Source organism: Anolis carolinensis, chromosome 4 (assembly GCF_035594765.1).
Source record: "Anolis carolinensis isolate JA03-04 chromosome 4, rAnoCar3.1.pri, whole genome shotgun sequence".
Classification (NCBI taxonomy): domain Eukaryota; kingdom Metazoa; phylum Chordata; class Lepidosauria; order Squamata; family Dactyloidae; genus Anolis; species Anolis carolinensis.
In genome coordinates this window covers 130,434,142-130,447,952 of record NC_085844.1, presented here as the reverse complement: position 1 = coordinate 130,447,952, position 13,811 = coordinate 130,434,142, and the positions used below count along the sequence as shown (strand labels likewise).

The 13,811-nt window shown below is 40.2% G+C and overlaps 1 protein-coding gene and 1 long non-coding RNA gene across 2 annotated transcripts in view; one reads left to right on the top strand and one right to left on the bottom strand.

Annotated features, from left to right (window-relative positions):
• The window catches only part of LOC134298257 (uncharacterized), a 7,768-nt gene extending 3,800 nt beyond the window's left edge, over nucleotides 1-3,968 (top strand). The window contains exon 3 of the long non-coding RNA XR_010005232.1: nucleotides 3,689-3,968. This is a non-coding gene — a long non-coding RNA (uncharacterized LOC134298257). The remainder of the gene's footprint in view (nucleotides 1-3,688) is intronic.
• The window catches only part of LOC100557581 (flavin-containing monooxygenase 1), a 27,259-nt gene continuing 15,292 nt past the window's right edge, over nucleotides 1,845-13,811 (bottom strand). Inside the window, exons 5-8 of the mRNA XM_062977806.1 lie at nucleotides 12,646-12,845; nucleotides 11,356-11,711; nucleotides 5,885-5,957; nucleotides 1,845-3,408 (exon numbers count right to left, since the gene is read on the bottom strand). Coding sequence (XP_062833876.1) covers nucleotides 3,066-3,408; nucleotides 5,885-5,957; nucleotides 11,356-11,711; nucleotides 12,646-12,845 — 972 coding nt within the window. The 3' untranslated portion in view covers nucleotides 1,845-3,065. The remainder of the gene's footprint in view (nucleotides 3,409-5,884; nucleotides 5,958-11,355; nucleotides 11,712-12,645; nucleotides 12,846-13,811) is intronic.

Genomic DNA, 13,811 nt, shown 5'->3' with positions numbered 1-13,811 from the left:
ATGTTGGCAGGAAGTTTTTGCCAAGAAACTCAAAATCTGATTGGGGGCTTTAAACTGATTTAACTGGGAGAGATAGACAGTATTTGGGAAGGCAGGAGTATAATGCTGCAACTATTATAGACAGAACTGGACAAAAAGTACAACAACTCAATATAGAGATGGAAGGAAAAGAAGAAAAAAGCTAGGCAGGGTGGCCCATGGTCTTTCATCTCAGTCTACACTAATGCACAGAGCATAGGAAATATACTATATGAACTTGAACAATACAACAAAGCAAATATGATATAATTGGCATCACTGAAACCTGGTGGGAGGCGACTCATGATCTGAAAGTAGTAATAGAGAGGTGTAACCTATTTCTGAAAAAATAGGAATGAAGGAGTAGCATTATATGTCTAGGATGTTTACAATTGTGAGGAGATCCATAACATAAATCCTGAAAACCAGGTTGAGAGTATCTGGGTAAAAAGTGAGGGAGAAAGAAATAGCAGGGGTGTCATTGTAAGGATCTACTATAGACCTCTAAGCCAGACTGAGGACTTGAATGATGTCTTCCTAGAATAGATTATTACACATTTAGAAAGCAGATTTCAGCTACCTTGGGATTTGTTGGGAGACAAATTCTGTCAAGAATATTGAGTCCAACAAATTCCTCACCTTGCATTCAATTTCATTGTCTAGAAGGTCGATAGAGGCAACTAGGGGATCAGCTATTTTAGATCTGATCCTAACACTGACAACCTGATAATTGGGATGGAAGTGGTGGATTCCTTAGGTGGGAGTGACCATGTTCTTCTAAAGCAATGGTTCTCAACCTGGGTTCTCGAGATGTTTTTGGCCTAACTCCCAGAAATTCCAGCCAGTTTACCAGCTTTTAGGAATTGTGAGAGCTGAAGTCCAAAACACCTGGAGGAGCAGAGTTTGAGAAATACTGTTGTAGAATGTGTTATACAGTAAAAAGGGTGAAATCCTAGGGATAACTGAGTGTGTGGAGAACAGAAGTTTGAGCAGGTTGGAAGAATGTCAATATTGTCCCCATCTTCAAAAAAGGGGGATGCCTAGTCAGGCTGATATTAAATTTTTGAGAGCAGATAATTAAACAGATAGTATGTAAGCATTTAGAAAAGAATGCTGTGATCACTAAAAGTCAACACAAGTTTCTCAAAAACAAACTATGCCAGGTGTCTATCTTTTTAAAATAGAATGCACAGAACACTTGATAAATGAAGGGATGCTGTGGATGTAGCATATCTCAATTTCAGTAAGGTCCTTGATAAGATCCCCCCTGATTTTCTCAAAATGAAGCTAGTAAAATGTGGGCTAGACAATGTTAGGTGGATTGAGAAGTGGTTAACTGGCCAAACCCAAAGGTTTGGCTCCTCTTCATTCTGAAGTGACCAGTGGGGTGCCGCAGGGTTATACCTTGAGTCCAGTGAAATTCAATGACTAAGATGATAAAGCAGAAAACATGCTTATCAAATTTGCTGATGACACCAAATTGGGAAGGATAGCTAATACCCTAGAGCAGTGGTCCTCAATCTTTGGTCCTACAGGTGTTTTGAACTTCCAGAAATCCCACCAAGCTTACCAGCTGTTAGGAGTTGTGAAGTCCCAGAGACCTGGAGAATCAAAGATTAAGGACCACTGCCCTAGAAGACAAGTTCAGAATTCAAAATGTCCTTAACAGATTAAAGAGCTGGGCCAAACCTAACAATGAATTTCAACAGGAGAAGTGTACGGTACAGATACTAGATGGCTTGAGAACAATCATGTGAAAAGTATTCAGGAATCACAATTTGACCACAATTAGAATGCATGTCAAACAATACAGCAGTGCTATGTAGTCTGACAAATTAATTCACTCTTTATTACTTGGAGAAATCAACAGGAAACTACTATAGACAGTTGATGTGGACTTTCTTCCTCAGTAGACAACACAAACACATTCAAAGTACAACATACAGATAAGAACATGTATAAGAGCAATAAAGTAGAATTCTTTTGAACACAAGTCTGGACCTCATCACACAGTAAAATGATGCCCTTTGCACAATATATGTGTCCCATCACATGATACATAGTCCATTTTATAGCTAACCTATAGGAACCTGTAGGCAAAGGATCTATAGACAGTACATTTTGTAAGGGTATTGACTTTAATTTGGCTGATATGCCAGCTGTGCCCCTTCCTAGATTTGGAGGACCTAAAGATGGTAGTGCACACCTGGAAACCTCAAGGCTGGACTTTACATTGGGCTACCTTTGTACAAATTTCAGAAGCTCCAGCGGCCAGATTGGAACATCCAGGAGTAAGCATATCACATATATATTAAAGTCACTCCACTGGCTGCTAATTAGTTTCTGGGCGAAGTACAAGGTGTTGGTTATAATCTTTAAAGCCCTACATGGTTTGGTCCAGGTTACCTAAAAGATTGCCCCACATACAATCCTCCCCTTCGGACGCTGAGGTCTTCTAGGGGGCATTTATTACAACCAGCCAGAACCCAACTGGCGATCGTCACCCAGCAGACCTTTACATTGGCCACCCCAAAACCGTGGAATGACCTGTCTGAAGAGCTCCGACAGCTAAATGAGCTTTCAGAATTTAAAAACCATCTAAAGACCTATCTCTCCTAGCAGGCCTACCCAGCCAGTTTTAAGCATGTATTCTAAACTCTTGCCTCTGTTTTGTGTATTTTAATATGTATTTTATAGAAATTCATTTTAATATTATCTTTTATAGAAATACATTTTAGTATGTGTATTTATAGAGTTTTTGCAATGTTTATGTGTTTTAACTATGCTGTAACCTGCCTCGAGCCACAAGCGGAGGTGGGTAAGAAATAAAATTATCATCATCATCATCATCATAATTGCTTGTCTTCAATTTTTCCATGAGCATCAGATGGGCAGGTCATCAGCAACTTACCCTCTGTTAAATGATCATGGGTTTCCCATTGAAATAAGCGGTTTAAAGACCATTCATATTCCATCTCATGAATATACTGTGTTTCCCCATGGTTTTTACTCTAGTACCAAATAATTGCCCTGTAGATACACCAAAACTAATTGAAACTGAAGTAAATTCCAACAAAGACAGCAAAGAGGGCAAGCACTTTAAGCACATATGTATGGAAGCTTGAAGTATCTTCTACAACTCGGGTTCTTGTGGGCTTCAAGGTTCTCTCCCACTGGCTCAGGATTGAATTTCTGGCTCCTTCCCATTTCCCTGGTCCAGTTAAACGGTATTGGTAGGCAGAGCATGGCCCAAAGAATATCTTTGTGGCTATTTCTGGATCTTTGAAAAGCAGAGCTAGCACACTAGGTTTTACACCAATAAAGGAGGCCAGTTGATCCATGTATACAATCCAATCTGTCTTCAGAACCTCATCAAATGTCAAGCCAAACCTTAATGATAATGAAAAAGAAAATGAAATTAATAAAGGGGAAAGAGATGAATCAAATATGTCTGATAAGCAGGTGAAACAGAAGGGATGGTGCTGAACGTGCTTTCCCTTATTCCCCATCTACACTTCCTAATGGTAAGAGCTGTTGGAATATGCTACCTCAGAATGTGGTAGAGTCTCCATCTACGGAGGGCCCAGCCTGGAAATGTGTGGCCCTGCAGTCTCCACTCTGGACCAATCTCAACATAGACCCTTCCTAATCTCTTTCTCTGGCCCACCAGAAACAGAAGAAGGATGATTCAAACTGGAACAATGGACCTGATTATATAAAAACTGTTGCGCAGAGCACATGCTCTCTTACGCTTGTAATTTTGGAGAAGGAGCTCACAAGCATCACATCTTGCCCAAGATGAAATAAAATGCCTCTGTCCTATGTTTTCGCTTCACTGGTGAGCTTTTTTTTTAATCTGGAACTTTGCTTATTAATTATGGTTGGCATAAATGTTCACCAGGCCATTCCCTCTCAATTTGTTGCAGTCTAAATTTCATATCAGTATTATTACTTCCCTTGATATAGACACAATACTCCTATTGATGCAGCCTAGAATCACATTGCCTTTATTAGTTGCCACATCACACTGTGGATGCCTGTTCAGTTAGTGGGCTGCTAAGACCACTTCTATACTGCCACTTCCCTGGCAATTATTAATACAGTAGAGTCTCACTTATCCAACACTTGCTTATCCAACGTTCTGGATTATCCAATGCATTTTTGTAGTCAATGTTTTCAATATATCGTGATATTTTGGTGCTAAATTCGTAAATACAGTAATTACTACATAGCATTACTGCGTATTGAACTACTTTTTCTGTCAAATTTGTTGTATAACATGATGTTTTGGTGCTTAATTTGTAAAATCATAACCTAATTTAATGTTTAATAGGCTTTTCCTTAATGCCTCCTTATTATCCAACATATTCGCTTATCCAACGTTCTGCCGGTCCGTTTATGTTGGATAAGTGAGACTCTACTGTAGTTCCACCAATTATCCTGACACCTGCTGATGTATTTTATGAATGTTTTTATTGTTTTGACTATATTTGCTGTTATTGTGTATAATCAACAAATAAAACACATTTGTTGATTCTTGGGCTCGGTCCTCATGTGAACTGCTCCGAGTCCTCTTGGGGGGATGGAGGTGGGTTATAAATAAAGATGATGATTATTATTATTTTATTGTATGACACAGCAAACAAGATAGATATGCTGGATTTCGTATCACAAAATCACAAATTATTATTATTATTATTATTATTATTATTATTATTTAAAATCCATTTTATCTGCTTTGAGCTGGATTATATGGCAGTGTATGGCAAGAGGATAATGAGGACAATCTGCTTTGATAATCTGGATTATATAGCAGTGTAGAAGGGGCCTAATACCTAGATTCTTTTCACATGGGCTGTTTTCAAGCCAGGTGTCATCCAATATCTTGCATTTCATTTATATTGTCTAAGGCTCCTTCCACACAGCTGAATAAAATCCCACATTATCTGCTTTGAACTGAAATATATGGCAGTGTGGATTCAGATAACCCAGTTCAAAGCAGTTATTGTGGGACTTTTAGACTTGATATTCTGGATTATGTGACTGTGTGTAAGGGCCCTGAGTATATTATCCTATATTTCTCCCTGTTGAAACTCACAACGATTATTTCCAGAACACATGGGTCAAATGAGTGAAAGAGGAATCAAAACAAATTGATCCAATTACTTAAGTAGTGCAATATTGCTAAAGTACTTTAGAACTTTGACCATAACTCTTGAAAAGTAATAAAGAAGCTTCAGTGGAAATTTGTGGAAATCAATATTCTCAGAAAACAGTAAGAAAACTCTGGAATATTTTAAAAAGTCTTTGTACAGATCTAGGAATATGCAGGTAAAAGTAAAACAAAAAGAATTGAAAACAATTCTACCAGAAGATTTTCATTTGTCTGAAACCCCTTCTACACTGCTATATAATCCAGGTTATCAAAGCAGACAATCCGCATTATTTGCTTTGAACTAGACTGCCATATAATCTAGCTCAGAGCAGATAATCTGGATTTTGTATGGCAGATTAGAAGAGGCCTGAACCACCCTTCAATTTCCAGAGCATCTTATTATTTCAAGTGTCACAAATTGAGATTCAACACCATAAAATTAACAGGATAAATTCCAAAATCCTAAATTTCATAGCAAATAGAGCTGAGTCTGTTTCTGACCTTCCTAATGGTTTCCTTAGCTGTGGCATGATGTGCAGAGTCAAATAATGAGTAACTGATCAAATGCTCTGGTACGAATGATACTATTTTCTAAATATCTTCAATACACTGAAACCATAGAGTCAACGTTGTATGGTTTCTTTGTTATCAGCTGACAACCCTAACTTCTTCTAATTACTGAGGATTTGTCTTGGTTTTATAATGACTTACCAGTTTATCTTGTTTTTCTTAATTTCATTGACCTCCTTCAGCATTATGTTCTCTGGAGGCAATTTACATAAGCCTAGAAGATAGGATAAATATTTCGGGGAATCACAAAATGGAAAATGAAAATCAAACCAAACCCATGCGCAAAGGGCAAACAACTTTTAGAAGAAGGATATCTTCAAACAGAAGAACCGTTTCTTCGCCTATAAATGAGGATCAGTGGCTGTTTGCTGTGGCATTTTAAGTGAGAAAAATATCTAAAATTGTCAACTCAAATTGCACAAGATTCCCAATTATGCAACAGGGAGCACAGTGAAATTCAATTTGTTGTTTTTGTTTTTTTTAAGATTTGCTGTGCTAAGCTTTCAGTCCTTCAAGACTGGGATGTTACTCTATTGCAACCCTCCTATGGGTTGATTGCCATGCCCATGTTCTGCCTACATCAGTAGTAAATTAGTCTCGGGACTGCCATCCTGCTTCCCTAGGCTGCCTGAGCCTGGAAAACACAGAATGGCAGTCAAGACAGCTGTAGCCAACTATCTTGACAGCCATCAAATCTGGAATCCTGGGTCAGGATCTGGGCTTCATCCTGAATTAGTTTAGATCAGGGCAAGGACGCATTAAGACAGTCTTGCCCCAAAGTATGTCAGATTAGCCCTATGTGATGTTTAGTTGACATAGTACTGATTTGGATACACATCGACTGAAGTGATCAATGGAGATGAGCCTTTAATTGGGGAGCAAATACAAGCTGTATAAGAAGAATTTCTCAAACCAAGAAACATATCTAGAATCAGATGTTTTACATGTCAAAGTGAAGCATAAAACCAGGCCTCTTCAACCTATGACTCTCCAGATGTTTTGGACTTCAGCTTCCAGAATTTCTGACCATTGAACAAGCTGGTTAGGGCTCCTGGGAGCTGGAGGTGTAAACACTTGGAGAGCTGCAGATTGAAGAGGCCTGTTGGAAATGACAACCTTTTTCAAGCCTCGTCTAGTAATTTGCTAATTTATTATTCTGTTTGCTTACTGTTTTGTATTTATGTCCTGGTATGCAGCTTCTTTTGCTTTATGTTTCCTGAGCGGTTGTGGAAGGGCTGAAGACCACATGATCTGATCTGAGACTGCTCAGACCTCAGACTTCATTTTAGATTCTTCTTAGACTTTGGTTTACTAAGAGCAAACTCAGACTATTGACTGTTGGTGATGCTGTTTTTATGTTATTGTCTTCTTGCAATGTCATTGATTTTGTTGAGATATGTTTTAATCTATGTTTGATTTTAATCTTTGTTGGATCGGGCTTGTCCCTATGTAAGCCGCCCTGAGTCACTTCGGGGAGATGGAGGTGGAATATAAAAATAAAATTGTTATCATTATCATCATTATTGAGGTTTGTAAGAAAGATGCTCTGTGTCATCTGCACACAGAGATTATCTCAAACATATCTGAAACTGGACTGATAAGCTATGTACCTGTATTATGCTGAGCACATGAAGTTGTGAGTAAACTAAATATGTTATTTTACTAAAGCCTATTTCATTTTTGTCTCTTGAGTGCATGATATGGAACTAGTTGTTTTATGTGTGTGTGTGTGTGTGTGTGTGTGCTGACCTGAAAGCTGCCAGGTTCGAATCCCACCCAGGGAGAGCACGGATGAGCTCCCTCTGTCAGCTCTAGCTCCATGCAGGGACATGAGAGAAGACTCCCACAAGGATGGTAAAAACATAAAAAAACATCCAGGCGTCCCCTGGGCAACATCCTTGCAGACGGCCAGTTCTCTCACTCCAGAAGTGACTCAAGTTGCTCCTGACACGGAATATATATATATATTGTCTCTGATCTGCTAGGAAAACAGAGATTTGCCTGTGCTTTTCAGTTCTATCTATCTATCTATCTATCTATTAGGGTTGTCCATATTGTCGTAAAAATATCCCTACCGTAATTATTTCGTATTGTTCCCGTTTTTTGACACGAGTATTGAAACGTTTTCCCTGGGCGCAACTGGCAATGTAATACGATCCATCGTTGGCCCATTCTGTAATTGTGTCTTAAAATTTTCGTTAATTTTTTTCCTTCCAAATTTTTTTTTTAATATTTTTTAAATATTTGTTTTGTTTTGTTTTGTTTCTGCAACCTAACATGAACGGGAGCCTAGCGCAGCCTAACATGGCTCCCGCTCCCTGCCAATCAGAGTCTTCCACGATGGCTAAAAAAGGTGGGGGCTAGCGTCCTCCCATCGACGTGTAGAATCGCTATAAAAATCGCCTCCGCCCAGAGCCAAGCGATTCTGGGTTGGGATACCGAGGAGAGAGGGTGGTTCGCGCGCGCCGTGAAGCTGAGAGGGCAAAGTGACTGGGGGTAGAGGGTTGTTGCCGGTTAGATATTGTGTTGGGGGGAAATTGGCTTGGGTCAGAGTCCTTGCTGTGGATGTTGGGAATTTTTATTTTCCAAAGGAGTCTGCGTCCCTCCCTGTAACCGCTAAGCTTTGGTGTTCTTTTTACTTTCTGAGGGAGACGTTTTGCCTTTCCTTTTCAAATTTTTCTGGAATAAAGCAATCAACCCATATAAGGCTTTCCAAGACTGCAAAGGAGGGTGCAGTGCTTGCTCCCCTGTAACCGCTAAGCTTTGGGGCTCTTTTTACTTTCTGAGGGAGACGTTTTGCCTTTCCTTTTCAAAGTTTTCTGGAATAAAGCAATCAAGCCATATAAGGCTTTCCAAGACTGCAAAGGAGGGAGCTTGAAAATTATAGTTTTCTAAGCACGTCTGCGTCCCTGTAAGTGCTGAGCTTCCCTCACGCTTCGTTTATAATCCCAAGCCTCCGGGCTGAGTGTTATTGCATCAATTACAAAGACACACATTGATTTCAAACCTTGGAATAAATAGTTTCCAAAGGACGTGGGGCACCCGCCAAGGCATTGCTTCCCTCACGCTCCATTTCTATTCCCAAGCCTTGGGCTGAGTTTTATTTCTGCAATCACAAAGTCAGACATTGATTTGATTCAATAGAGGGTCCACAGCAATTTATAGTTTCCAAAGGACGTTGCCAATCCTGTCAAGGCATTGCTTGGCGTGTGCTGCATTTCTAATCCAAAGTCCTCAGCCAGAGTTTCATTTTTGCAATCACAAGGTCAGCCAGTGGCACCATTGATCAAAAGGTTCAAAGGCAATTTATAGTTTCCAAAGGACGTTGCCAATCCTGTCAAGGCATTGCTTGGCGTGTGCTGCATTTCTAATCCAAAGTCCTCAGCCAGAGTTTCATTTTTGCAATCACAACATATGTTAGCCAGTGGCACCATTGATCAAAAGGTTCAAAGGCAATTTATAGTTTCCAAAGGACGTTGCCAATCCTGTCAAGGCATTGCTTGGCGTGTGCTCCATTTCTAATCCAAAGTCTACACAAGTAGAAGAGGGACTTTTACAGTGATAAGAACCCAATTGAACAGGAAATAAGACTTTCAAACCAGGAACAGGTTTCTTCAAATATTGAAAAATAGTGTATTATAAAAAGTTATGAAAATTCGCCAAAAATAATAGGAGACAGAAAACATTCTGCAATTTGTTGAGCAAAGAGTGTGGAATGTGTTCTCCCACTGTACCAAATTTGATGAGAATAGCTCAAGAAATGAGGGCGGGAGACCCCCAGAAAAGTCCCCCCCGGTTTCCTGTTTTTTTGGCGATTGCGCATGCGCGTCCGCCATTTTAGAAACATTTTAGAATTTTCGTAAATATCCAAAAATTTTGGGTGAAACATTTAGAAATAATTTCTACATCGAAGAGCCGGCACCCCCTACTTTAGAAACGAGAACTGAAACAATTTTTCCATCGATCGGACAACCCTACTATCTATCTATCTGAAAAGCAATGGCAAATCTCTGTTTTCCTACCAGATCAGAGACAATAGGTTGAATCTAATAACTGAAGACATTGCCTTGCATATTACATTTGGTTGTATATCACATGGGAAAATTCTACTCAAATGGATTTTTGGCTCTTCTCTGAAAGATCAAACTTTTCCAAAAGGTTATGATCTCCAAATGGTTGTGAATGCATTATCCGAAAGGCCTGCCTTAGACTCAGCTAGAAGCTACAGAATGCAATCTATAACTTTGCTAAAGCAAAACCAGTCACTCTTATCAGTGCCTTGATGGGAATTCCATGTGCATCCCTTTGGGTTCTATTACTGAAGAACTGTGAGATGTGACACCAAGGTAGAAATTAAAAGACATTCCTTTAAATTGAAACATTTTCCTTCCCATAATTGAATTTGTTTAGTGATGACCTGCATCAGCAGCCAGACTTGCAACTGTAGCCTGTGTTTACCAATCACAAAATTGAGAACAATCATACCCTATGATAAACCAATGTATAATATGTTAAACATGTTACCACACACAGCAGTATCTCTTCAGAATCTATGTTAAACATATGTTAGCTACACTAGCAAAATAAATCAATAAGTCGCTTCTGGTGTGAGAGAATTGTCCATCTGCAATTACATTGCCCAGGGGAACGCCCAGATATTTTGATGTTTTACCATCCTTGTGGGAGGCTTCGCTCATGTCCCGACATGGGGAGCTGGAAGTGACAGACGGAGCTCATCCGCGCAACCTTCACGTCAGCAACCCAACCTTCAAGTCATCAGTCCTGCCGGCACAAAGGTTTAACCCATTGCACCACCAGGGGCTCCATTTGCTTTGATGATCTGGATTATATGGCAGTGTAGATAGGGCCTCAGTAACTGTTCCTACTCTCTGGAACTCCCTTCTGAGAGGCCCCTTCTACACTGCCATATAATCATCATCATCATCACATCATTTATACCCCGCTTTATCTCTCCCAAAGGAGACTCGGAGTGGCTCAACATAAAAGCATTAGCATACAATTTAAAACAAATATGCAAACATTAAAACAGAATTAAATATAAACGGTATTTTAAAAATTCACAGTCATAATGGTAAAGTAAAGTTAAAGGTTTCCCCTGACGTTACGCCCAGTCATGTCTGACTCTGGGGTGTGGTACTCATCTCCATTTCTAAGCCAAAGAGCCGGCATTGTCTGTAGACACCTCCAAGGTCATGTGGCCGGCATGACTGCATGGAGCACCATTACATTCCCGCCAGAGTGGTACCTATTGATCTACTCACATTGGCATGTTTTCGAACTGCTAGGCTGGCAGGAGCTGGAGCTAACAGCGGCCGCTCACACCGCTCCTGGAGCTTGAACCTGGGACCTTTCATTCTGCAGCTCAGTGCTTTAACGCACTTTGCCACCGGGGCTCCTTAGTCATAATGGTACCACTTGGAAAATATGTGATACTCTTAAGACCCAGTATCACTATTTCTATATGTAATTATTATATCAATTCTTAAGAGCACTCTTCTAAGGTAGCAATGTCAACTATAGGTCATGCCCACTGGTGTCACTTCCTTAATGTGAACATGTACCTATGGAGTGCTGTGTCTCATCTTACATACCATTAAAGACACGAGTGACCCAGCGTGTCTGGATGTCCACTACTGGTATGTGTGGTCCAAATGCCCTGAGGAACCCTATAAAGGCAAGTGTTGGTTTCTCCAGCTGAGGGGGGAAGATGTATTTGTACAATGAAGCATGATTATTTTCAACTTTGATGATTGACTCATCAATGAAAGGAAATGAAGACTGGTATCCAGTGGCAAAGACAACAACATCCACATCTTCTGCCTCAGGGGTATTTGCAAATAAAACAGCATTTTCTTTAAATGCCTTCACTTCAGGTCTAATAGTGATCTTCCCACTGATGATGCAAGAAGGCAGTTCATCATTTATCACTGGCTCTCTCAACACAGATCTAAGGGGAAGAATTAAGAAATTTAGATTACTATATTCATTTTCCGGGTACTTCAGTAAATACACCGAGAGCCCTTCCACACTGCCCATTTATCCTGGGATCTGATCCCAAATTATCTGTTTATCCTAGGTTATCTGCAGTGGGGACTCATATATTCCAGTTTGAAGTAATCTAGGATCAGATCCTGGGATAAAGGGCAATGAGGAAGGGGCCTGAGGCCCCTTCTACACTGCTATATAAAATCCAGATTATCTGCTTTGAACTGAATTATATGGCAGTGTAGGTAAAGGTAAAAGTTTTTCCCTTGAAATTAAGTCTAGTCATATCCTACTCTGGGGGTTGGTGCTCATCTCCATTTCTAACTCAAAGAGCTGCCATTGTCCGTAGACACATCCAAGGTCATGTGGCCGGCATGACTGCATGGAGCACTGTTACCTTCCCACTGAAGCGGTACCTATTGATCTATTCACATTTACATGTTTTCAAACTGTTAGGTTGGCAGAAGCTGGAGCTAACAGCGGAAGCTCACCCTGCTCCTCAGATTCGAACTGCCTGTCTTTCAGTCAGCAAGTTCAGCAGCTCAGAAGTTTAACCCACTGCACCACCAGGGGTTCCATATGGCAGTGTAGACTCATATAATCAAGTTCAAAGCAGACAATGGGGACAATTCGCTTTGATAATCTGGATTATATGGCAGTGTAGAAGGGGCCTGAGAGTTGGATTTCCTGACCTAAAGCATAAAGATTCCCTATGCCAGCTCTTCCTTTGCATTATGCAAACACATTTTCTTCCAAGTTTGTTGAACTGCATCTACAATGAATGCTCAGATTCTACTCTTTTTCAACTATAATTTACATACTTCCATCTTTTACAAGAATGCATTATAAATTCTATGTTTCTACTTGTTTTTATGGCGATAGTTTATACTAAGTACCTATCTTTTGGAATGATTCCATAGTTGGCATGATCAAACCACTGGCTCATTCGGTTTGCAATCAGCCATCCTGTGGCAGGCCCAGGAAGACTATTTCGGACCATGTTCATAAAACGAGTAAGGAACACCATGTCCCATGGGTAGCCATTGTCAAAAACACGACTTATCACCCATGCACCTCTGCTTGTGGTAATCATGACCTAAAAAAAGGGAAGACAATCAAAACACAGCAATAACCTATTAGTAATCATTCTATAGGTAAAGGTAAAGGTTTTCCCTTGACATTTAGTCTAGTCGTGTCGACTCTGGGGGTTGTTGCTTATCTCCATTTCTAAGCTGAAGAGCCAGCGTTGTCCGTAGACGTCTCCAAGATCATGTGACCAGAATTACTACATGGAGCACCATTACCTTCCTGGCGGAGCAGTACCTATTCATCTACTCGCATTTGCGTGTTTTCAAACTGCTAGGTTGACAGAAGCTGGGGCTAACAGAAGCTGGGGAACTCACTCTGCGCCCTGGATTCGAACTGCCGACCTTTCAGTCAGCAAGTTCAGCAGCTCAGCGGTTTAACCCACTGCGCCACTGGGGGCTCCTAATCATTCTACACAGTACTACAAATGAAAATGTATTACTGTACATTGTTATTCTATCATTCCATGCACGTTAATGATTTCATTAATTTTGTAAGCCAACTTCTATAATAAGAAATTCAGCTTTCTACATGAAGATGATAGTCTATCTCTCTCTCTCAGCCTCTTTCAAAACACACAAACATAGGATACATATTTTGGTCTGTCCCAAAATTTAATTCAAAGTGTGTACTTGGATCTTTTAGAATTTGGAACCAAAGTAACTAAAGAATTGCCTAGTACTACAAGTACATGAAGTTGAAAATCAGTAGCCCCTCAGCTGCTGTTAACTAATTTCCATCACCCCTGACCAGTAGCCATGCTTTATAGGAGATTTATAGGAGTTTGGGCCCTGCAACATTTCAAGGGCCACAATTTCCCCACCAGTGACTTTCGGCCAGCCTTCCTTAACACCTTTTCTAAGGCCCCATCTACACTGCCATACAAAATTCAGATAATCCCAAGCGTTCTCTCCAACCCATTACAAATCAAAATCCCTGGTATACAGAGACCTTCAGGGAAATGAAACGGGAAGGA